The following is a 22,283-nucleotide window of genomic DNA, read 5'->3' as shown; positions in this document are numbered from 1 at the left end:
GCCATCGTATACGGGCGCCGACCTTCCCCTTCAATCCCTCGTAGACTTCACTCGGTACAGAATCAGCATCGCAGCCCCCATGAAGGAAGTTTACTTTGCAGATCTATCTGATGTTAGTCGGGTTCAAAATGAAATGGCAAGTCTGGGGGAAGCCAGGGTGCTGGTGGCCATGGCCCAAAGGGATAGGGTTTGATCAAGATTCAACACCGAGCGCTCAGACGGGGTGCTTGCGTGGCGATGCCATCACTCGTCGAGCGTGCAACTCACCAGATATTTTGGCCTCCATGTTGCTGCTCACCGACCTGGTCGTCCTAGACGTAAATCTTGAAACCGATTGAAATGCGTGGTTCTTTGGCATTCGCACATCCACCCCCACAAGTTACCCCAATCGAATTCCATCTTGCACTCTCGCCTGTAACACTTTTAGACCAAAATACGAGAGGCAAACGTTCGCTTGAAATAGCAGATAATTATTAGGAGCCTCCATAGTAGATTTGTAGGTCTGAGCCCGAATACGAAGCAAGTTGATGTTGTGCTGCGAAAGCTATTCTTGTCACGTGCTGCGATAACTGCAATCGCCCACTCAAATACCTCCTTGTCGTCGCTCTTGTCGTCACCGTACAACGTAGCATAAAATGTCGCGAAGAGCAGCAATAGTTGAAGAATTCGACGATGACACCGACATTCCCCTTCCATCACACCCACTCCCGAACACCGGCTCTCGCGGTCCCCTAATCGAAGAACTGCATATATCCGATGACGAATTTGTGCCATCTGCGTCCCAACGCGCGGGGCCTGCTTCGCCTCCTCGCCAACCACGGCCTTCGTACGCCCCACCTCCGCCAGCTGCGACGGCGGCCGCAACAGCAGCAGATGGCAGCAACCGTGTGACGGATATCACCCCATATAAGACGTCTGTGTCGTCTTCACAAACGCAGCACGCGATCTGAAATTGTGCTCATCTCTCCCTCCAGGTGGACATGTATTTATCCCATTTACCTTGATGCGAAGCGCCCCTATGGAACTGGGCAACGCAGGGTGGAAAGGGCTAAGAGTTTGTGGTGGCCCCTCAGCAAGGACATCGCGGATGCGGCTATGCGTCTAGGCCTTAGGGCGCTGCATGAAATCACAAAGACTCACCCTCGAGATTGGGAGAACCCAGGTCGGGTGAGGGTACAGTGGAAGAAGGATGGGAAACTTGTCAATCCGGCCGTGAAAACCAGTGAGTGCTTTTTAGCCGCTCTGTTTCTTTACGACTATTGTAACCCCGTCTTGTTCAGAGAAACAGTTGCTAGAGATGATATGTTTCCAGATACAACTCCTCAAGCCTGAAAACATCCCAAAGCCTCCCTTCAACACGGCACCTGCGGACGTTACGCAGAGCAAACCCACACCCCCGACTTCGACAAAGGGAAAACAACCCGCTGCTACAAAATCAAAGTCGCCCGCAATAAATACTCCTTCGAAACAATCTGGCAGGCGTAGATTGCCCGTGCCCCCTGAACCACACCCACCTCTGGCGAATAGAGTGTCGGCTTATTCGCCTGCACTTTCCAGCGGCGTGTTGATCGAAACTGTCAAGGCCGGCATGAACGCCACGGAGAACTCTGCTGCTGCTGGCGGCGCACCCGGGCCTGGTGCACCTGGTGGTGGTATGGCGAAAGGGAAGCGGAAGGTGGTCAGGGTACGAGGATGAAGGGAAGATATTGTATTTTATGAAGTGTGTGTTGTACGCTACTTCTCGATGATACTTGTTTTTGCGACTTGAAACGTTGAATGGCAGGTCAGCTTCGGAGGTTATAACTCGGGGTTATTTTCAGAGTTATCATTTGTTACGCAATACAAGATCTTATCCGCTATCACCGCGACTTATCGATCATCGATGAACATGAGCATGAATAGTTTGACGGAGACCAAATTTCAGAAAGAGGTCTTTCGGCTTTCCCTCATGTTCTCATCATGGTCGCATCGTTTACATACTCGTCCCCTCCAAGTAATCGCTCCGATTCAGAAGTATCGCTGGTAATTCAGCTTCCTCACATGGTCACCCGTAACTCCCGAGTTCTCGCCGTTCTTGTTGTAACGATTAACTGTTGTACGTCATAAATGGCAACTGTACGGCTAGAAAGTTTTGCGCTTCGACTGCGTGTACTCGAGTACAGCGAGCCCCCTTTCTTCAAGGCGGGTAGGGAAGAATGCAGCTATGTTTCTTTGCTAGATCCACTGCTCTTCTCCTCCGTTCCGTTCTCCTCGTCTTTTCTTTTGTTCCCTGAACAATTTGATAGCCGGAACCCTTGAACGTTGAACGCAGAGGTCCCCTTCCCGATGAGCCGTTGACTTTTTTTTTTTTTTTTGTTACTGTCATCTATCCAGGTACACTTTCATAAGGCGGCGTCTTGCATGCTGCGCGCAGAAGGTGTGTTGACTTGCTCTCATCGTTCCGAAGTTTACTGATCAATTCAATTGTATCCTCGCATCAAGTTGTCTTTTAATTAAATTTTCAGGCCAGGTTTTGACTGAGCTCGCCTGGTGCCCTCTGGGCTATGCGACGGCTTTTCTCCGACCCACGTTTAGCCGATGAGTTGACCAACATTCCTGTCATCGGCGTAGGTGAGATTGGACGGAATTGACTTGGAGTCAGCTACCGACAAAACGGAAAAGACCGAATATCACAAAGAGACCGAACGCAGAGAGAAAACGCAAAAACTCCACTCTAGCTCCGCACGGGCCGCTGGTTTTATTGGAAACTACGTACGTCGGGCTACGTCGGGTGGAGGAAGGAAACCACATGATGCAATGGTAAGTGTTAGATAGCCGTCTCTCAGCCTCTCTCAGCGTCTTTGCCTTTTGCATTAATGTTCCATGTCAGAACATGATCAGGGGCATCGAGGGGTGTACCAGCGGACGCACCACGAACTACCTTATCTGGGCTTCTGGGAGCCAGCTGTGGATTCATCTAGTTCATCAAGAAGAGGTCGCGTCAGGGCACGTGAGATCACTCTGTACACCTTCCTATTTGGGACAACCAGAAGAGTTTTTGAACCCCTCCTCCTAATGCAACTGAGTCGATCGATCATGGACATGCTTGGAAGCACAGCGTTTACAAACAACATCTCCTCCTTATCCCGTATTTTTCCTTTCATTCCCCCATCCCCCTCTCGTCAACACGAACATGTCGAGCCCTAAGCTTTATCACACCGCGCTAAAGTCAACGTTCTGCGGCATTGAACCAGCATTATCAACACCAGATGCTCAAATACACCAATATTTCGGAATTCAATACGCCACTGTCCCTGCGCGCTTTCGCCAGTCGAAACTACGTACATCGTATCCGCCTATTACTGACGCCACAGCTCATGGGTCTGTTTATCATCCACGACCTCTTTATCGTTCACCCGCTCACATGACGTCGACACTAGGCCAATATGTCCTCAAGTAAGAGGCGGCAGAACAGCTGAAGAGCTCTTGTTCGGCATCTCTGCTGATGAGATCCCACAACAAAATCTAAAACACGACGAGTTTGAGTGTCTCAACCTCAACATAACCTGCCCAGCAGGTTTGACCCCACACTCTCGTATACCAGTCATGCTTTGGGTGCATGGGTAAGCTTAATTTTTTGCTTTTTACGCTCCAATTCATTCATCTATATTTCAGTGGAGGCCATAGAGGGTCTGGCTCTCATTGGGTGTACGATGGCGCACCCATGGTTCGAAAAAGCGTTGAAAACGGGAAACCAATCATGCTCGTGACCTTCAAGTAAGAACACAGCTTATCCCGTCGTTTTGTGCTAAAAATATCGTTCCCAGCTTTCGCTTAGGCCTCTTTGGCTTCGCCGCCAGCCCTACCATCCGGGATGATAACAAACGCGCTGGTGACGAAGGCACCGGTAACTATGGTATGTCGTAGCTGCACACCATGTTTCTTATGCTCATCATCGATGACGTAGGCCTACGTGATCAGAGGCAAGCCATGAACTGGCTGCACCGCTACATCGGCGACTTCGGTGGAGACCCCAATAACATCACCCTGTTTGGGACATCCACCGGTGCCGCCGACATCATATGCCATCTGCTTTCTAAAGCAAACAAGACGCAACCGCTATTCCAACGGGCCATCATACAAAGCGCTGTCTTTGAACCAATCTTACCAGATATTCCAAGCGCGGGATGGCATCTCTCCAGAGTCATGTCGACCCTCCACGTTTCCCAAATAGACAGCTTGCGAGCCATCGAGGCTGACAAGCTTGTTGGTCTTGGGCACACTTTGCGAGCCATCGATGATGGCTTCTTCTTCCGAGATGACTGGAAAAATCATTTCGAAATTCACCATCACCATCATCACGCGCACAAGGCCAGTACCCTTTTGCCTCCAAGCACTCGAAGCAGAAGTCGCTCTATCATCCAAAGCCTTCGATCGCCCTCTCGAACCCGAAGCCCGCGGCTTCAACTCCCCAGCACCCTACAGCCCCTAATCATCGGGGACAGCGTTTCCGACTCCCTCTTGTGGTCGCGTCCCATATCCATGTGGACGCCCAACGCCGTCGTAAGGCGCGTAAAAGCAATCTGCCAATCTCTCAGCAAAGCGAGCAACCTCCTTCGCGCCTATGACATCTCGTCGTACACCCCTGACGACGAGATCGTAGACCGCGTTTTGGATCTGGTCAACGACGCACGCGTTGCGTGGCCCACGGAATGCTTCAATGAAAACGCCAAGCGTGAGCGAGGCGGGCACGGCGTCTGGCGATACGTCTTTGACCAGGAAGGTCCATCGCGTGGGCTTCCACACCACGCTGCGGATCTCATATACCTGTTCGACACCGTCCCTCTGCCGGCCTCTGCACGCCCGTCCTCCACTGAACCAGAGGTGTTCTACGACGGTCCGTTCGACTGCTCGGACGACGAAGATGCGGAGATTGTTAAATGCGATAATGGTGCACGCTACATTGAAGAATCTCAATGGGAAACAGCCGTAGTCGATGAATATTCATACGCTCGCGTCCGGGACGCGATTAATGAGCGCTGGGTGGCTTTCGCTTACGGCGAAGCACCATGGAGAGAAGACAAAGTCTTCGTCTTTGGCCCGGAGGGTGAGGCTGGGGAGCGATCGTCAGGGATTTTTGAGGGCCGTCGACGAAAACAAATGTGGAAGGAGGCTTTCGACCCTCTTGGGCCACAACTCGTCCAAAAAGTGGGCGTGGAGCTCAGCAGGGGTCCATCGCTTGGTGCGGATAGAGCTTAGGCTTGTTCGGATTGTATTATCTATTTGGGTTGGAGGGTCATTCACGAGTTGCGTGACCCAGGTATTATCAAGGTTTCTCTTTCCTCATCGCGCCAGGCATTTCTTCGTTCCATCATTAGCATCATAGCAAAGCATACTGTACCATACACATTCATGGCATCACAAACGATGGCTCTTTTTAATATTTTTTACAAGCCTGAGAATGAGTGGATTCGACTATCAACCAGTACAAGAGAAAAGTAGACGTAAGGTCATAAACATGCATCATAAATAGACGGGCAGTGGAATTGATACAGTGGGTGTCAGAGCAGTTAAGATAGCGTCGAAAGACAAAGGAAGGAAGGAAAAAGACAGCATGAATCAAGATCCGAGGCAACCTATCAGTCTTCGTCATCGGAGGAAGGTGTCGCAGCTTTTTTAGTGTCAGTTCTGCTTGATTTTGCCTAGAAGCGATGTCAGTGATATCATTAACCAAAAATGTGGAGCCCTTGCCTTTGCTGCTCTGGTTCTTGCACTACTCCGTGTGCCCCGAGTCGGCGTTTCGCCTTCCGATTGGTTCCTTTTTGTATCGCGTCCGGGACTCGAAGTGCTGTTTCCGTCAGCCATCTCTACATCGCTTGCCTCGATTTCGGAAAAGTCTTCGCCGGCCGAATCGTCAGATTGAGCTTTCTTGCGAGGGCGTCTTGGAAAGGTATTCAGGTTTCAGCACACACGGCACCCCCAAGAGAGGCAACTCACTTGGCGTGGCCGTTGGTTTTTACAGGGGCTTTCCGTTTTGCTGGGGGTCTTCGCTCCTTTTTCTCCTGAAAATGGGCATATTATTGAATGAGTATTCACACACGAGTCATCGACTCCCTAACCTTTGTAGTTCTTGATAATTCGGCAAGCCATGCTATCGTTTCTTCAGGGAGATACACAGTTTTCAAGACCTACAAAGGGTAGTAATAGCTTCGTTTAAAGAAATTCACGAAAAAGGCTTACCTTGCTGCTTGTTTCCGCGTTTGGTTGCGGACGGAGAATGTCACCAGGAAGTTTGACTTTGCCTGGATAGCTTTGTATAGTCCAAGAGTGCGCATGCGCCCGGGTTTTGATTAGATCCTGAGCCAGCTCACAAATGATGTAGAGGTTCTGTCGGGAAAGGCTGGTTATTTGCGACAAGTAACACAGATTGAATTGCACCGACTTGCCTCGCTAAAGGTATGCCCCTCAGGGTCGCGTACTGTCTTACCCTTCATAGCCAAGTGATAAAGAAGCGAGATATTGTCTTGGGTAGCCATAAGTTCAAGGTAAAATTGTACATATCTGGATGCCATTAGTTCGTATGCGGTATTGGATTCGAGGCGAACTGACTTTGCGATATCTAGCAAATCGTCATGTGTTGTGTTGAAATCCGGATGGTGGGCCAAGGCATGGAGCAAGCGAATAAAAGTCATTTCGAGATGCTCGACACGCACGGCTTGGGCATTAATGAACAAACCGCAGAGGAGCACAGAGACCATTAAAGCCTACCTTGGGGCATTTTTTGTATAGCAGAACGGATATAAGCGGCAGCCTAAAAGAATTTCAGAACGATCTCAAAAGTAGCAGATTCAGAGAAATCGCACCATATTCTTGACCTCGTTTTCTGGGTCGTGGACAGTTAAAAAGGGTATCACATTATGACGAGGAGAGATTTTGCGAGGTTGTAGCAGCGTGAGCAGCTTGGTGAGGAAGTTGATGCGAACATTGTAACAAGAATCCTGAAGTGGAAAAAATTAATGCTTGGACTAATGTGGTAACACAATGTCAAACCTGGATGACAACAGCCAATCTTAAAAACTTGGGCAAAATGGCCGTCGAGTAGCTTTCTACGGTCGAAAGATGAAGAAGAGATATCGCGGCCTGAAGGCGCATACGAGACATGACTTTGGGACTGCATTGTGTTTTATCAGTGGAGTTACTCAGAACCTAAAAAAGAACTTACTCTTCTTGGACATTGGGTACCAGAGACCCATTATGTTCAAGCAATGTGGCTAACATTTTGAGCACTGGTGTTGCAATTTCTAAAGCTTTTTCGGACGCAGAGTGTGCCAATCCGCGATTTCTGCACACCTTCAACGAAAGAAGCTTCGCCCTGAGATTGTCAGACACATCCTCATCTTCTACCCACTCTTCGCCTTCATCCATCTCACCCTGAAAGGTCTATCAGTCAGGGCTCATTTGTCTACCGATCGATGAGATGACACTACACACCGGATCAGGAGGGGTAGGTATCATAAAAATCCGTTTCAACAGGAACGTCATGATAACTTCGCTCTTCGATTCGAATGCATCTGGGGCATATCTCGCGAATTGAGCTAAAGCGGCTATCCTTGCTACAGGGACGTCTGATCCGTCACTAATGCCGCTCGCGATGGACTGTCATATATATATATAAGATCTCAATCGCCCGAGATATTGTGCGGCTTACCTCGATTGCCTTAAGACATGCCTCGTCCTTATTGCTTGAAAAGGCTAGATAACGGGCAGCAAACTTTGATTGTCTCCAGTTATCTTGAAGCACGATGCGAGTTATGCGGTCGTTAGTGCGTCTAGGGTGTTACATCGGTCAATCAGCTCTCAAAAAACAACCACAAGTAAGCTTACTTGTCTGTAGGCGCCAGCGTTTGATCCCACTTTACCACCCCAGCCAGAGCTTGTAAAGCAACCCCAACCAACGTCTCATGTTTCTCATCCGCAATAGCTTTGGTCAGTTCGCTGATATGAGATCTATACAACGATGGTGAGTGCTTCGACACAAATGTCAGCAGTGTCTTTGCATGCAGAGCTGCCTGGCGGATGTGACTAGTCGTGCTGTCCAACCCCTTCTGCACGCGCTTGAGCAGTGTGGGTATTGAAGATTGGTTCAAGACGCGGTAACTGGCGCGGTACAGGAGAACGGTCATCGTAGGGAGGATGGTGGTGGATAATTGGTCTAGCCGTCGAGTAAACTCACTCTGAGAGAACAGGTTCATTGAGCTCAGAGCATCAATTATGCGGAGATGAACACTGACCGTAGCTTTGACTAGAGCTTTGACGTCTGTTTGCGGATCCATACATGTCTTCGTGAGCTTGTAAAGTCGGTTCTCGTTCAACTTTGCAAAAGCTCGCAAGTCTTCGCATGCTTTCTGCCGATCCGGGTACAGAACTGAGATTTGAGTGAGAATCGGATTGGGAATACGGAACGTCAAAAAAAACCTGAAAGATGCGCGATTGTAGCGTCAAGTTTCCGTTTGACTGCATCCTCGTCCTCGTCGATGATCCCACCCTGCAAGGAGGGAGATGAGACAAGCGAACAAAAATCACGGGGCTGATACATACGTTATGTTTGATGCAGGTCTCTAGATAAACATCGAAGATATTTGGCCGTCTATGATGATGCTTTAGTAAGAAGTGAACTGACAAGGGTAAGGCAACAAACATCTGTTTCAGTCCAGACAAAGAAAGCAGGGTAGATATTGACTGGTCGCTGAGATATCTCAGTGTGCTTAGCAATCTATCCGTCCAAGCGACCTCGTCGATTTCACTTCCTTTTGATCCAGAGACGTTCGCTGGTGTAGGGAGTGGCAGAACGTATTCAGCCATTACCCTTTCAACCGCAGACCTAGATCGCTTGTCAATTGCCTCATAAGAGGTAGATGGACAATCATTTTACCTAGCTTCAGGAGTACTGAATGTTATTTGAAGAAGTTCCTCAGGGATCCATGCGAATTGTTTGATTGCTGACGCCTCATTATTCTCACTGGTACCCTTGTAAGTATGAATCAAAACACGTAATTAAAAACTCACATTTCTGGGTAAGCGAGACTGTATAGTCTTCCCAAACTATTGAGCGCTTCATTGCGCACAACTTGCTGTAGAAGGAAATGGGCTCGGGAAGCAGCAATGATTGAGGCTACTGACCTTCTTATCCTTGCCTCGATCAGCAACTGCCCGCAGTTGAGCTTCCGATACGTGATGCAAGGCCGCTTCATAATCGAGTTGCGAATACAGCTTACACGCAGCTGCTCGGACTTTGTCGTCCGGATCCATAACCTTGGCGCTCAGCATGTCTAGGAGGCTGTTCGTAAAAGAATACCCAACGTGGATACTTCATCACTCACCTTCTAATACTTCTCGGAGGTCTGGTAAATTTGTTAAAAGAGCTTTTGAGGCTTCTACAACTTTGAGGCGAATCTGGACATTTTTGTCGTTCTTCCGCCCGATCCACGCGTTCCAAGTCGCGGGATACTTCTTGACTAGGTCAGGACCACCTTTGTCCGCAAACATGTCTCCTAGGACCTGGGTTGCTATGAGCCGCAATGTTAGATCCTCTGCGCGGAGTTCTTCTTCCAGCTGAGGTATAACACTGGGCAAAACGCCGGGGCATGAATGGTGCAGGCGTTTGATAAGGTCGTGTGCATTGCGGATGTCGTCAAAGTCGTCCTCAGGTGCGTGAGAGACGATGATATCAGTGAAGTATTGAGAGACGTGACGCTGGAGTTTATCAGCAGTGGAGTTGCAGACTTGGACTGCCAAGCGATAGGCCGGATGTTCGATGCGCTGCAGGAAGAGAAAGCGTGAGTTGGATAATGGAGAAAAGGAGATGTAGTATTCCGACCGCGTTCTTGTCGATGAATTGCGACATGAGAGTATCTAGCGCTTCGGATGGAAGGGACTGGGATTCGTCGATTAAGGCGACCAAAATGTCGGCCAAAAAAAGTTCGACCTTCTTGGCCAGGTCTCGTCTAACAAGAGCGAAGAAATCACGAAAGATTTCGGCCATAAGCTCGTCCGCCGAAGGAAGATCACAAACAAGCACCACACTCTTGACCGTCGATAGAGATTCGAGGAGATGAAAGTATTCGGTATAGTAGGATGATTCTGGACCCTTGAGCCCATTTGAAAGTTGGCGGAAGAAGAATTGAAAGATGTCGCGTAGTTCAGCTTGAGTATACGGGGCATCGGGGGCATAGAGTCGCAAGATGTCAGCAAGGCAGCATGCAGCGAAGGCCTTGACCCCTCTATCTTTGTGAAGAAGGATGGAGGTATTGATGAGCTCTTTACGGGCCGTGCTGAGCGAGGCGACATCGACCGTGTCTTGGTCGAGTGCCGCGAGTTGTGTATGGAGGGTCTTGAGTTTCTTCAGGAGAGCGTCAGTAGAGAGGCCCTTGCCACCAAGCTTCTCGTGGAAGGCGAGCTTCTTCTTTGGAGATGGCTGGCCGCTATGGCGAGTCTGGGCGACCATTTGCGTCGACGTCGTGGAGGTCGGCGAACGGGGCAACGCGACTTAGTTGAGTCAAGTCTTTGGCGCGGATTTGGATTGTGCGAGCACGCGTTGTTTGCCTTTGTTCTGTTGAATCCACAACACCACCACGGGATTTTCTCCGATTATCCGGCCATGTCCAAGCCGCTTGCCATTCCTCCCAAGCGTGCTCTTGCCTCAAAGGAAGCCACCCTCTTCAAAGATCTCCTTAACCACTATGAGACGAAGCAGCTCAAAAAAGGTCTCAAGACTGCTGATCAAATTCTCAAAAAATACCCAGAGCATGGCGGTCCGTTCGACCGATTCCATTATCTCAACTTTGGATTGCTCATCTCTTATCAGAAACATTATGCATGAAAGGGCTTGTCCTGGCTCACATGGGCCGGCGGGAGGAAGGCATCGACCTCGTCAAAAAGGGTGTTCGATTTGATCTAACGTCACACATTTGCTGGCACGTCTTCGGGCTCATCCAGAAAGGGGAGAAGAACTACGAGGAGGCTCTGAAATCATATACACAAGCTCTTCGTTTCGATCGGGTCCGTGCATTAGACGCTATCTATGCGAAAATGTTTTCATAACGCCCACAGGAAAACTTGAACATTCTCCGCGATGCTGCCCAACTTCAAACGCAGTTACGAATATTCGACGGCTTGGTGGAGACCCGAAGTACACTCTTGAGACTGCGACCGAACGTTCGTCAACATTGGGTTGGATTAGCAGTCGCCCACCATCTAAATGGCAATTTGACTGAAGCACGCAAAATCTTAGAAAATTATCAACGGACTCTAAAGGTAATGACCCTTCTAACCGAGCCAAGAAAGGACATTATTAAACTCATTCTGCAGAACGTTCCTGATTATGACATTGAACACTCCGAAACACTGCTATACTATGTCCACCTGTTAGAAGAGATCGGCGACCTTGATGAAGCCCTGTCCGTACTTGACTCAAATGCGAAGACAAGAGCAATTGTGGACCGCACAGCCATTATGGAGATTCGAGGTATTCACCATCTTAGATCCCTTTTGTTGGCGTTTCCTCATTGCTTAAAGCCCGCGTGCTTACCAGAAAGCAGTCTGAAGAGGCTGAACATGCCTGGAGATCTCTGCTAGAGCACAATCCAGATTGTTACGATTACTACCGTGGGTACCTCTCAAATATGGGCGTCGAACTCGGTGAGCGCAACTGCTGTGTCTTTTCAATCGCCTGGTGAAACTAATATGCGTCAAGATCAATCAAACCCGGAGGCGCTGAGAGTGTTGAAAGAGTTTTCCGCATCAATACCTAAAGCCACCGCTCCCCGACGATTGGCTTTGACAATTTCGGTAGGCGATGCATTCAAGGAGCTCGCAAAACCCTACCTCCTCACAGGGTTGGCCAAAGGCATACCATCCCTATTCGCTGACATCAAGTCCCTGTACAAAGACAAAGAAAAGCAGCAGGTCATAGAGGACATCGTTGAGGCCTCCCTCACGCCAACAGACCCATCATCTTCTACCGACGTGGAGCCAACAACATACCTTTGGACCTTGTATTTCCTTGCTCAACACCATGCATACTTATCTCGCGCAGAAAAAGCCCTTTCCATCCTTGAAACAGCATTGTCCCACACTCCCACACTCCCAGAGCTCCACCTGTGTAAAGCCCGCGTTCTCAAACGCGCGGGAGATTACTACGGTGCAGCCCGTTGTGTGAATGATGCACGGTTGCTTGATGGCCAAGACCGGTTCCTGAATACCAAGTGCGGTAAATATCTTCTTAGAGCTGGTATGCCGGAAGAAGCCAGTACTGTCCTCGGGTTGTTTACCAAGGTATATTTTGGATTTATAAACTTTTCTGGGGATATATGCTCACATTAAGTGACAGAAAGATGCCCCCAGTCCAGGTGCGGATCTCGAGGACATGCAATCCCTTCTTTATCTTCTGGAGGAAGCCAATTCTCATCGTCAATATGGTAAACCCAATCTTGCACTCAAGAAGTACATGGCTATCAAGAAGGTTGGCATTTTCTCGCTGCCCTGCGTCAGTGTAAATGATTCTTCTATTGGCGCCATAGGTCTTTGACGAGATCGACGATGATCAATACGATTTCCATGGATACAACTTGCGCAAGTTTACCATTAATATTTACATGCGGTGTGTACCTCCATCACATATTCTTCGACATTCCTCATTTCTATGACAGCCTTCTCAAATGGGAAAATACTCTCCGATCTCACCCTGCCTACGTTACTGCCGCAGTTGAGGCGTCAAAAGTTGTGGCGCAACATTGTCCTTTGTGGATCATTCAACTCACAGCTTCTCCCTAGATATTCGTTGTCGTTCATGATGATCCATCGTTAGTTACCTCACTAGCACCAAGTGAGTTTTCTTAGCCTCAATCAAGTCCTTTATCTCACCTGTTCCTGTCAGCGAACTTGACAGACGCCGAGAAAAAAGCAAAAAAGAAAGCCAAGAAGGCTGCCCAAAAGGTTCAGGATGACAAGAAGGGTACAGTCTCTTTCACGTTGTACTTTCGCTGCATTCTGAGGTTTTGTGGCAGCCCCACCTGCTGCTAACGAGGACAAAGGCCTCGAAGCCACCCCACAAAAGGACGACGACCGCGATGGCTTGAAACTCCTGGCTTCACCTGACGGGCTGGAACAAGCCGCCAAATTGCTTCACCCCTTGTCGACATTCTGCGCCAACAATATTGACGTGTGGATAGCCATTTACGATGTTGCTGTGCGACGAAGTGCGTTTCTCCATTAATCAACCGGTCGTTGGTATTGTTTACTTTTCTTTTTAGAAAAGCTTCTCCAGGCCTTGACTGCGCTGAACCATGCACGAAGTCTTGATCCCGAACATCCCGAATTACATATCCGTGCTGTTCATCTCAAGAAAACCGGTACGTCTTTGTACTCGAAATTGCTGACCTACTCACTCAGTCAATCGTCTAGCCTCCTCACTCCCTCAACCCCCACCAGCTCCTATTGGACCCATATTCCTTGAGACGATTCCAAAAATCATACCAGACGACATCTCACTAGAAACATTTAACTCCCAATACCTCCAACGTCACTCAACATGTCCACGTGCCATCCTTGCTGCTGCCAAGGTGTTACTAAACCTCGGCGCTCCTCGCGAGGAAGTCGAGGAAACTATCTTCACAAGCCTAAGAGACGAGGTTACACTTGACATTCCAGTATGTCCTTTCTTCACTACACTCAAATTTGAGTAGCTCACTTTGCCGTTACAGAGCGCCCTAACCACCTTGCACTTCCTCAAATCCCTCAAATCACCGAGAACAGAGGAGTTCCGAGAAGCATGCGATGCCAAGTTCGTTTCATCCACCATTTTCAAGACCGCAGAAGAACAAAAAGCTCTACGACAACTGGTCATGAAGGGGAGCGTGGACGCTAGTAGCAGTCCAGAGGAGGCCGTGCCTTGACTGGGGAGAGTAAAGCCTGGTAAAGCTTAGAGTTGTTCACTAGAACGTCCTCGCTTGTATCTGGGAGATTTCGATGACCATTGGATGTACCATCGAATGTGGTGTACTAATATTTTGTGTCAAGATGCACGCGTTCGCCTTAAGAAAGCTCCTTGACAGGGTTTACTCATCAGCTCATTTCGCCGAACGTACACCAAAAAAAATCTATTGAACGAAACTACGACCACATATATAACAGTTTGTTCATAAGGTGAGATAGCTTCGGAAAATTTGAAAAATCTGTGGTTAGATAAATTACAACACATTCATCATAGATGCAAAGTATCATTTACCGGTGTTAGAAAAAGAGTTTGAGACCGAAATGATAAGTATTGAAATATTGAACTTCGACATGAACCAGAGGAACTTGTAGCAACACAGGCCGCGTCTTTCGAATCATATCAATCAGAACGAATTTATCATGACTGCAAAGTATCATTTACCAGTGTTAGATTGGATCCCCAAATTGTCAAGACCGAAACAATGAGCACCACGAGTCAGAGTAAGTTGCCGGTAACACCGCAAGACACGTCCTTCAAAGCTTGTCGTAGTACGTGTCGAGCGCGGGAATGGCGGGCTAGATTCAGATGTCGTGGTCAACAGACGCCTTCGAGAAGTTCCTGGCACTTACCTTGAGGCCCTTGCGAAGCCGAATCTTCGTCACAAGATCCTCAATTTTGCTACCCTTATCCAGCGGCACTGAGGCCAAAAAAAGGTTAGACTGACGCTCTCGAAATTTTGACAGAGACGTACATCCACTCATGGTCTCCCAATGATCAAACACACATTGCGGGAAAGCATGACCAGCCGTGTGTGCGCGGAGATCTCCATTGAAACCGAATGATTCGGAAACGGGAAGGTATGCCTTGATGGTGAACATGGGCGTTCCGACCCTCTGTTCCTCGCTAACAACTTGGCCACGACGCTTGTTTAAGCAGCTGTAGACGCCGCCAATCGCTTCTTGTGAACATTGAATGTCAACTGTGTCGTATGAATGATGATGAGGTCACGAATGTGCTAGAAAAACCATAAATACGAACCGAGGAAGATAGGCTCTTGTAATGCAGGGGTAGCAAGGAGGCAGGCGGCGAATGTGGCACGACGCATAGTCGGTATGATTTGTCCTCCACCGCGATGGATAGCGTCGGAGATCAGCTGAGATTCGCGATGGGTAAGAGATCCCCGAATGAATGTAGACAAAACTTACTGTGACATCAAGAATATTGACCCTGACACCCCGCATACTCTCCTCGCATAAAACACCTTCTTTAGTCGCCCATTGGAACGCGCTAACGCAAGAGTCCTTGATTTCGTGCAAATATTGAACACCTTTCGTGACATCAACCAATAAATTGGGACCAGTTGCGTCAGGAGCGAAGCACCAAATCCTCCTAGCGTCAGAAACCTCCCAGCCAAACTCATCAGCAAGGATGCGGGCTCGAGCTTTGACGTCATCGTGAGGATCAACAACACCTTTCTCGATAGCGCTGGTGAGCTCTTCCCCAAGGGGCATGGCCTTCACGTAAATACGATTGTGCTTGTTTGGTGACTTGGATAAGGCGACTATGCTTGACTCTGCTTTGACAGTCTCGCGGTAGGGCACGATTGGGTCGGAAAATTTGAGGGGAACACCAGCGTGATCGTCTTGGAGATCCTTGAGTCAGTGATGTGAGTTGAGCATACACGGCAAGGGAAACAATAGATACTTACCTTCAAACAAATCTCCAGATGAAGTTCGCCTGCACCAGCTACGATGTGCTCTCCTGTTGGTGATATCCATGTTTGAACGCAAGGATCTGATTTTGACAGACGCTTCAGGCCTTCAACGAGTTTAGGTAAATCGCTAGTGGTCTTAACTTCCACTGCGACCTGAACGACGGGAGAAACGGAGAAGCGCATCATTTTCATGTTATGCGCCGTTGGGGAGGATGTAAGCGTGCCGCTCTTCAGGAGGAATTGATCGATGCCGACGAGGCCGATGATATTGCCGGCAGGACAGTCTTCAATGGGCTCAACTGAACGACCCATCATCAAGACAGTGCGCTGAACGGACTTGATGAATAAGTCGTCCTTCTTTCCAGGGACATAATTGGGGCCTTGGATACGAATCTCCTTGCCAGGTCGAACCGTACCAGAGAATACGCGACCGAATGCATAGAAACGACCTTTATCGGTTGTTGGCACCATCTTTGAGACGTACAGGACAAGCGGTCCACTAGGGTCGCAGTCTCTAATGCCAACAGCGGATTCGTCGTCCATCGGTCCCTCGTAAAGAGTCTCGACGCGGTAACGCTGAGCAGTGGTGGGGGACGGAAGGTTGATGACGATCATTTCTAATAGTGAATCGCCAGCGGGAAGGAATTTGCGCATGATCGTTTTGAGTAAAACTTTCCCCTCCGTCTCGCGCTCTCCTGGAGCAAGCTTGATTGCGAGACTTGCAAGAATTTTGTTGATTGCATCGTTCTTCGAATTCATGACAGCATCGAAAATGATGTAGATGGGATCCAAGACGTATTGATTGAAAGCTCGTTCAAGCTGTTTCCCGTTTGCGCCGGTGCTGACTGTAGTCCATTTCCCCGTTGTTGGATCATAGTAGTTGTCACCCCACAACTTACCCATCATCTTCTCCTTGTTTACGCCAAACTTCTGCGCGTACCTCGAGGCAAATTGCCTCAAGGTGAAACCCCAACCGTGCAGGCCGGATGCGAATGCTACGGTGCCGTGGTTCGGATAAACCTGAAGATCCCCTAGTGCCGTGTCCTGATAGGTGGAGATAATGACGTTGACGCTCTCTATGGTACGTTGGAAGGACTGGTACAGAGCCTCCTTATCCGTTTGGAGTTCTAGTAATGCGCGGTCGACTTTGTTGATTACAACAACAGGCTTGATGCGTTCAGTCAAGGCCTGGCGTAGGACAGTCTCCGTTTGCACGCAAACCCCTTCAACGCAGTCGACGACGACCAGAGCGCCATCAGTAACGCGCAGCGCAGCCGTGACCTCGGACGAAAAGTCAACATGACCAGGAGAGTCAATTAAATTGATCAAAAACTCGTTTCCTGAAGAACGAAATAGCCTCAAAAATTTGTAGGGTTTAGAGACAAACACAAGTTTACCTATAGTTTTCTGCTTGATTGAAGGAATATCTTCTTTGTCGACCTCAAAGTACATAGAGATTGCGGTCGACTTGATAGTGATGCCACGTTCCTTTTCGTCTTCTCTGGCGTGGGTCGCAAGAACGGTACCAGCTTTTGCGGCCGCAATGATACCGGCCTTCGCGAGCAATGAGTCGGTAAGGGTCGATTTTCCGTGGTCGACTTTGAAGCGTCTCAGGACAGTTACGTTTACAATAAAGAATATTGCTTACCATGAGCTATAACACTCATATTTCGAATATTTGTTGGCCTGTCCATGAGGTTTCGGACCTGATCTATCGCCTATGATTGAACATTTCCATCTCAGGGGTTCAAAGCTCGCAAACCTGCTGTGAATTTCCTGCAGACTGGGTAAGTACATCGGTGTGAGCCTGAGCAAGTCGCAGCGAGACTTACACCATCTTGAATGCTGTCAAAAAGTGAACGATTTAACTATTTACAATTATGTCCGTCTTTATAGAACGACGTTGGAAAGATGTGACTCTGAGACTACCCATCCGTGTTCATAGGAGGCGAGTTATGAGTCGTGATAACTCGAAGGACGTCGGCACGGAACCCAATCGGAACCGTCTGGCAAAGTCCGGCACCGAGTTTCTAGCCTCTCAGTTCGAATTCAATTCGACGGTCCACGAGTCGCGGTGCTGGAGTGAACGTTCAGACCTTTGACAGAGTTGTTGTGGGTAATCTTGGCGAGGGGGACGGCACAGTTGAAGATCTTGTTGGATACGGATGAGGGTGTGCACACGACCTTGACTCGAACAAGGTTGTTCAATTTCTACTTGAATTGACTTTATATGCGCAATTCATTACATTCCTCCAATTGTATCGAAAAAAGAGTCTAAATGTCTGATAGCCAATAATGAAAGGACGAAAAAAACGCCAATCAAATTCGCTACATAATAAATGCATGAAGATGAAAATCTCATGCATTCAACCAAAGGGATGAAAATGCAAAAAAGGGGCATTATAGATAATACGAAAAGGAAAGGAAGGAAGGACTCGAAAAATAACCAACAATCAAACAATTAAAAAAAAACCCCTTCCGCAAAATTTTCAAAGCAATGGGAATTATGGTAGTCAAGGTCGGATATATACACTAATAATGTGTGCCGTGTCGGATGTGTGGGTGTGCGGGTGTATGCGTGGCGTGCGTGCGATTGATTAAGTGTGCGATGCGATGCGATGGATAGACGAAGCGACGACGAGAACATGAAGCAAAAGCTCGCTCACGGGCGTGCCGAATAAGGCGGCAAAGACCCCGTCGAAGAAGACGGCGTCAACGGACCAAGCTGCGCACCCAACGACCCCTTCCTCTTCGCAGGGAGCGCCAACTGTCCCGCAAACGCAGGCCCAGCACCCGGTGCGGGTGTAGGAGGCAACGAAGGCGCAGGTGTGTTCGTCTGTGACCTGTTATGCGCCATATGTGCACGGATGAGATGGCCTGCAGCGAGGGCGCTGAGCAGGGACAGTTCCCCAGCCATAACGGCAGCAGCGATGAGCCGAGCGAGTGCTTGTGCATTTTGACCAGGTGCCGTGGGGTGGGCGCCTTTCATGCCGAGAAGTGCCAGTACACCCTGTTGTGGTGCTAATACAGTTCCACCACCAACAGTCCCGACTTCGATGGAAGGCATCGTAATCGTCATGAGCAAGTCTTCGCCTTTGTTAACCCTAAAACAAACCAAAGATTAGTTTTTCTCTCCGGAAACTAAAGAGGGGAAGACTCACGGCTCCATCAACGTCATACAATTCGAACTCTCCACATTCTGCGCAGGGTCCTGTCCAGTAGCCAAAAACATCGCAGTAAGAATATTCGCAGCATGCGCATTAAAGCCTCCAATCGACCCAGCCATCGCGCTCCCCACAAGGTTCTTCTTCGTGTTCAAATTACACAACGCCTCCACCGTCGTCTTCAACACCGTCTTCACAACCTTGCCAGGAATAACAGCCTCAGCAACAACGCTCTTCCCCCTCCCCTCAATCCAATTAATCGCAGCCGGCTTCTTGTCCGTGCAATAATTGCCCGACAGGGCAAGAACAACCATCTCAGGAAAGTGTTTCTGCATCACCTCCAGCCCCTTCTCCGTACCCTTTGAGATCATGTTCATGCCCATAGCGTCCCCAGTAGCCGTCGCGAACCGTACGAACAACGTCCGCCCAGCCATAGCCGTCTTCAAGCTCTTCAGCTTCGCGAATCGTGAGGTACTCTCAAACGCCGTCTTGATCGCGTTATAACCCTCCTCTGAAGCAATCCACGCCTTGGCTTCAGAAGCCATAACGATATTCGGGAAATCAATGGCCGGTCCGCGGGTCATGGCGTCCTGAACGACGACGGTCGTCACACCTCCACCAGCATTGAGAGCCTTACAGCCCCGAGAAGTAGACGCGACGAGGGTGCCTTCGGCCGTGGCCATGGGTATGGGGTACAATGTCCCATCGACGTTAAGCGGGCCAGCAATACCAAGAGGGATAGGGATATATCCAACAACGTTTTCGCAGCACGCACCAAGCACACGAGAGTAGTCGTAGTTCGCCATAGGGATATCCGAAGTTTCCAATGTCTGCGTCAACGATGCGCGAGCTATAATCAATCACAATTAACCCCCATTCACAAAGGAGAAGAAAAAGAAAAAGGACATACAGATCAACGCCCTCCGTATCCTCACAGCCCTCTCCAGCTCATCCATACCCAGCACCTTCTCTAGAGCATACGCCGCGATCTTCCCATGCTGCGCAAGCAGTACCACCTCCTCATCATTCAGCATACTCAGCGCAACACTCTGTGGCCTTGGCCCATTCTCAAAGATATCCACACATTCTTCCAGGGACCGTACCACGTCAGGTTTCGCTTCCTGTGGGCCCTCGTTCTCCGAGGACGACGAAGACGGGTCAGAGTCAGATGGGGATAGAGGTTGAGTTGCTGATGGCTTGGTAGAGGTGGAGCTGAGCCGTTTGGTAGCTTTCAGCTTACGATCAACGTCTTCCAGCGTGAATGTAGCAACGGACGATGGAGCAGGAGCAGGCGAGGTAGGACCCCTAGTAGGCGACGCAGGAGCCAGCTTCGTAACAACAACAGCAGTCGGTTGTTGTTGAACCTCCTCATCCTCATCAAACCTAACACCCCCTTTCACAACCCCACTCCTTCCAACAACACCAAAGGCTCTAACACCCACACCAAGCGCAATTCCTTTCAACAGGTACCCGTTCAGACTTATACTGATCGCCAGAACCACCACGATCCACTTGCTCAATATGGGGTCGCCTACGAGTCTAGTCCAAGACGACATGAACGACTCGAGCCATTCGCCCGTGGACCCGCGTCCGGTGAGGTGCTCGCCTTCCAAGAGACCAATGCGAGCAGGGAGAAGGTAGGCGGGTGGTAAGACGCGGATGTAGATTGGGGGTGGGATCTTGACAAGAAGCTCAAACGGAGTAGAATCCCCGTCTGATTCCGTTGCATCACCATCAGACGATTCAAAATTGACAGACGAGGCATCGACTAAAGATTGCAGGACGGAACGTATCCCAGAAGCAGTGATGTCCACCTTTCGAACGTTGACACCCGCAACGTGCGGTGGTGTAGGATGCGTGGTCGTCCTCGATGGCGTCAAAGGAGTGATGAGGTTCAAGATATGCAGTGTCAAGAACGAAGCGATCTACCACCAAAACCCCATCAACACTCGTCCCAAACTGAAAATAGGCTACATACCAAAAGCAACTTGAGCCTCGCAGCCGGGTTCTCCTGTTTCTCACCACCAACCTGCACACGGAGGCTCTTCGAAGTTCCAACAACATACCCAGGCACACTGGACCCCTTTTCGCCCAGCAGAGCAGAGGAGATCTTGTGCCTCAACGTCGGAGGCGTCGCAAGGGGAGCAGGACGGACCATCGCGCTAGGTTTGCCGGAGGAAGACGAGACAGAGCTGGATCGCGAGCGGGTCATGGCTTGACTCACTGTCTTGATTCGCCTGACCTATATGATTAGGATAGACAAAAAAGATGGTTAGATTTAGAAATGAGCAGAAATGACAAAAGAAAGACGGTTCTATAACGATCGGCTGTGACTTGGGGTCTGCACACCATCCACGTGACAATCCCCGGTCAATGACATCACAGATCAAACCCCCGTTGACAATAAAGAGACAAGAATAGGCTATCCCGGTCCAAGCGAGTGGATAATGAAAAAGGGGAGCGTACACGTGACGTTCTCCAAATGAAAACGCGCGACGCGTAAAAGAAGGATGGAAGAGAAAAAAAAAACTCACCTCAATCATAACACCCAAAATCGCCGCCAAATACGTGCACAAAAGCAAACAATCCACACCCAAAATCAACGCAGCAAGCGCACACACCTCCCTCAACCCACCCACTTTACTATTCGCGCCCACAACCAACACCGCAATCTCCAGGATATAATCCCTTATAATAGGCGGATACACAAGCGTCAAACTCTCCGTGATAATCTTCGGCGCAGGCTTGAGCTGCCCAGTCCCGTTAACGACCGTCGGAGCCGAAAGCGTCGACCCCGAGGGCATAGGCGAGGTTAAATGCGGGTGGGTAAACACGGCTCTTGCGAGTCTGAGGGGCTTGTCGAAGCCGACTGTACATACGAGGAAGGGGAGTGCTTCGGTGAGTGCGACGGGGTCGATGGGGATGTGGAGGTACATGGCGATGGGGAGCGCGATGAGGAGGGCTAGGATGGCGGAAGAGAGGATGGCGAGGGGTAGCCAGAAGGAGGAACCGAGTCGGCGAGAGCGGGTGAGGAGGAGGTAAAAGGTTATGTGCATTAGGATGTACCCTGCGAGGATGAGTACGATGTCGAGGGAGTCTGCTTTCTGTGTGGAGGTGTGAGTGATTGGTGATTGGAGGGTAATTGATGGAACGAACCTTTGCGAGGTCCCAGAAACGAACGACGAGAGCACGCGCGGCATATGCAACCCATTTGCCGTGCCTCATTTGGCTGATGGCTAGTGGTTCAGCACCTTTTGCCGACTCCACCTCAAAGCGGACGCCAGCTTCATCAGAAAAGACGCGGCCGTGTCCATCGCCATTGAGACGGCGAGCGAGGACACTGACGAACTCTTCGCGCATTCCTGGGTGGAAACTGAGTGTCTGGGTGAACGTGCGGTCATTCGCTTGTTGGTGGGTAAAGCATGGGGTCGTC

General features: G+C 49.5%; 6 protein-coding genes across 6 annotated transcripts; 3 read left to right on the top strand and 3 right to left on the bottom strand.

The window, feature by feature from the left end:
* Positions 1–635: 635 nt before the first annotated feature.
* On the top strand, positions 636–1,696 carry LACBIDRAFT_310134 (uncharacterized protein; the record flags this gene model as incomplete). Its single annotated transcript, XM_001887340.1, has 3 exons — positions 636–913; positions 975–1,222; positions 1,281–1,696. The coding sequence occupies 3 exons, from the start codon at positions 636–638 to the stop codon at positions 1,694–1,696; spliced, it is 942 nt and encodes a 313-aa protein (XP_001887375.1).
* Positions 1,697–3,172: 1,476 nt separating this feature from the next.
* Positions 3,173–5,238, top strand: LACBIDRAFT_310133 (uncharacterized protein; the record flags this gene model as incomplete). The annotated part of the gene is made up of 5 exons (XM_001887339.1): positions 3,173–3,360; positions 3,420–3,602; positions 3,655–3,756; positions 3,807–3,895; positions 3,947–5,238. The coding sequence occupies 5 exons, from the start codon at positions 3,173–3,175 to the stop codon at positions 5,236–5,238; spliced, it is 1,854 nt and encodes a 617-aa protein (XP_001887374.1).
* An 833-nt stretch (positions 5,239–6,071) lies between these two features.
* LACBIDRAFT_254367 (uncharacterized protein) lies at positions 6,072–10,483 on the bottom strand (the record flags this gene model as incomplete). Its single annotated transcript, XM_001887275.1, is given in 18 exon segments — positions 6,072–6,167; positions 6,220–6,379; positions 6,418–6,743; positions 6,843–6,977; positions 7,030–7,150; positions 7,202–7,394; positions 7,464–7,635; positions 7,688–7,808; positions 7,864–8,061; positions 8,080–8,213; positions 8,271–8,404; positions 8,455–8,566; positions 8,656–8,860; positions 8,912–8,998; positions 9,046–9,110; positions 9,160–9,308; positions 9,360–9,798; positions 9,857–10,483. The coding sequence occupies 18 exon segments, from the start codon at positions 10,481–10,483 to the stop codon at positions 6,072–6,074; spliced, it is 3,474 nt and encodes a 1,157-aa protein (XP_001887310.1).
* A 153-nt stretch (positions 10,484–10,636) lies between these two features.
* LACBIDRAFT_191816 (uncharacterized protein) lies at positions 10,637–13,492 on the top strand (the record flags this gene model as incomplete). The annotated part of the gene is made up of 12 exons (XM_001887338.1): positions 10,637–10,790; positions 10,844–11,037; positions 11,089–11,292; positions 11,347–11,503; positions 11,554–11,693; positions 11,749–12,312; positions 12,368–12,499; positions 12,558–12,637; positions 12,687–12,756; positions 12,877–12,996; positions 13,064–13,235; positions 13,290–13,492. 12 exons carry the CDS (start codon positions 10,637–10,639, stop codon positions 13,490–13,492), a joined length of 2,190 nt encoding a protein of 729 aa, XP_001887373.1.
* Positions 13,493–14,505: 1,013 nt separating this feature from the next.
* Positions 14,506–17,380, bottom strand: LACBIDRAFT_310130 (uncharacterized protein; the record flags this gene model as incomplete). The annotated part of the gene is made up of 8 exons (XM_001887274.1): positions 14,506–14,547; positions 14,602–14,669; positions 14,724–14,951; positions 15,011–15,125; positions 15,178–15,624; positions 15,681–17,026; positions 17,084–17,284; positions 17,335–17,380. The coding sequence occupies 8 exons, from the start codon at positions 17,378–17,380 to the stop codon at positions 14,506–14,508; spliced, it is 2,493 nt and encodes an 830-aa protein (XP_001887309.1).
* Positions 17,381–18,495: 1,115 nt separating this feature from the next.
* On the bottom strand, positions 18,496–22,075 carry LACBIDRAFT_165672 (uncharacterized protein; the record flags this gene model as incomplete). The annotated part of the gene is made up of 8 exons (XM_001887273.1): positions 18,496–18,790; positions 18,848–19,700; positions 19,761–20,529; positions 20,605–20,775; positions 20,829–20,867; positions 20,925–21,092; positions 21,385–21,954; positions 22,007–22,075. Coding segments are annotated over 8 exons (2,934 nt in total), but the record flags the coding sequence as incomplete, so codon positions are not given.
* Between the last annotated feature and the right edge of the window lie 208 nt (positions 22,076–22,283).

Source organism: Laccaria bicolor, genomic scaffold (genome assembly GCF_000143565.1).
Source record: "Laccaria bicolor S238N-H82 LACBIscaffold_44 genomic scaffold, whole genome shotgun sequence".
Lineage (NCBI taxonomy): Eukaryota > Fungi > Basidiomycota > Agaricomycetes > Agaricales > Hydnangiaceae > Laccaria > Laccaria bicolor.
The sequence above is the reverse complement of the archived record's forward strand: the minus strand, read 5'-3'. Positions and strand labels throughout refer to the sequence as shown.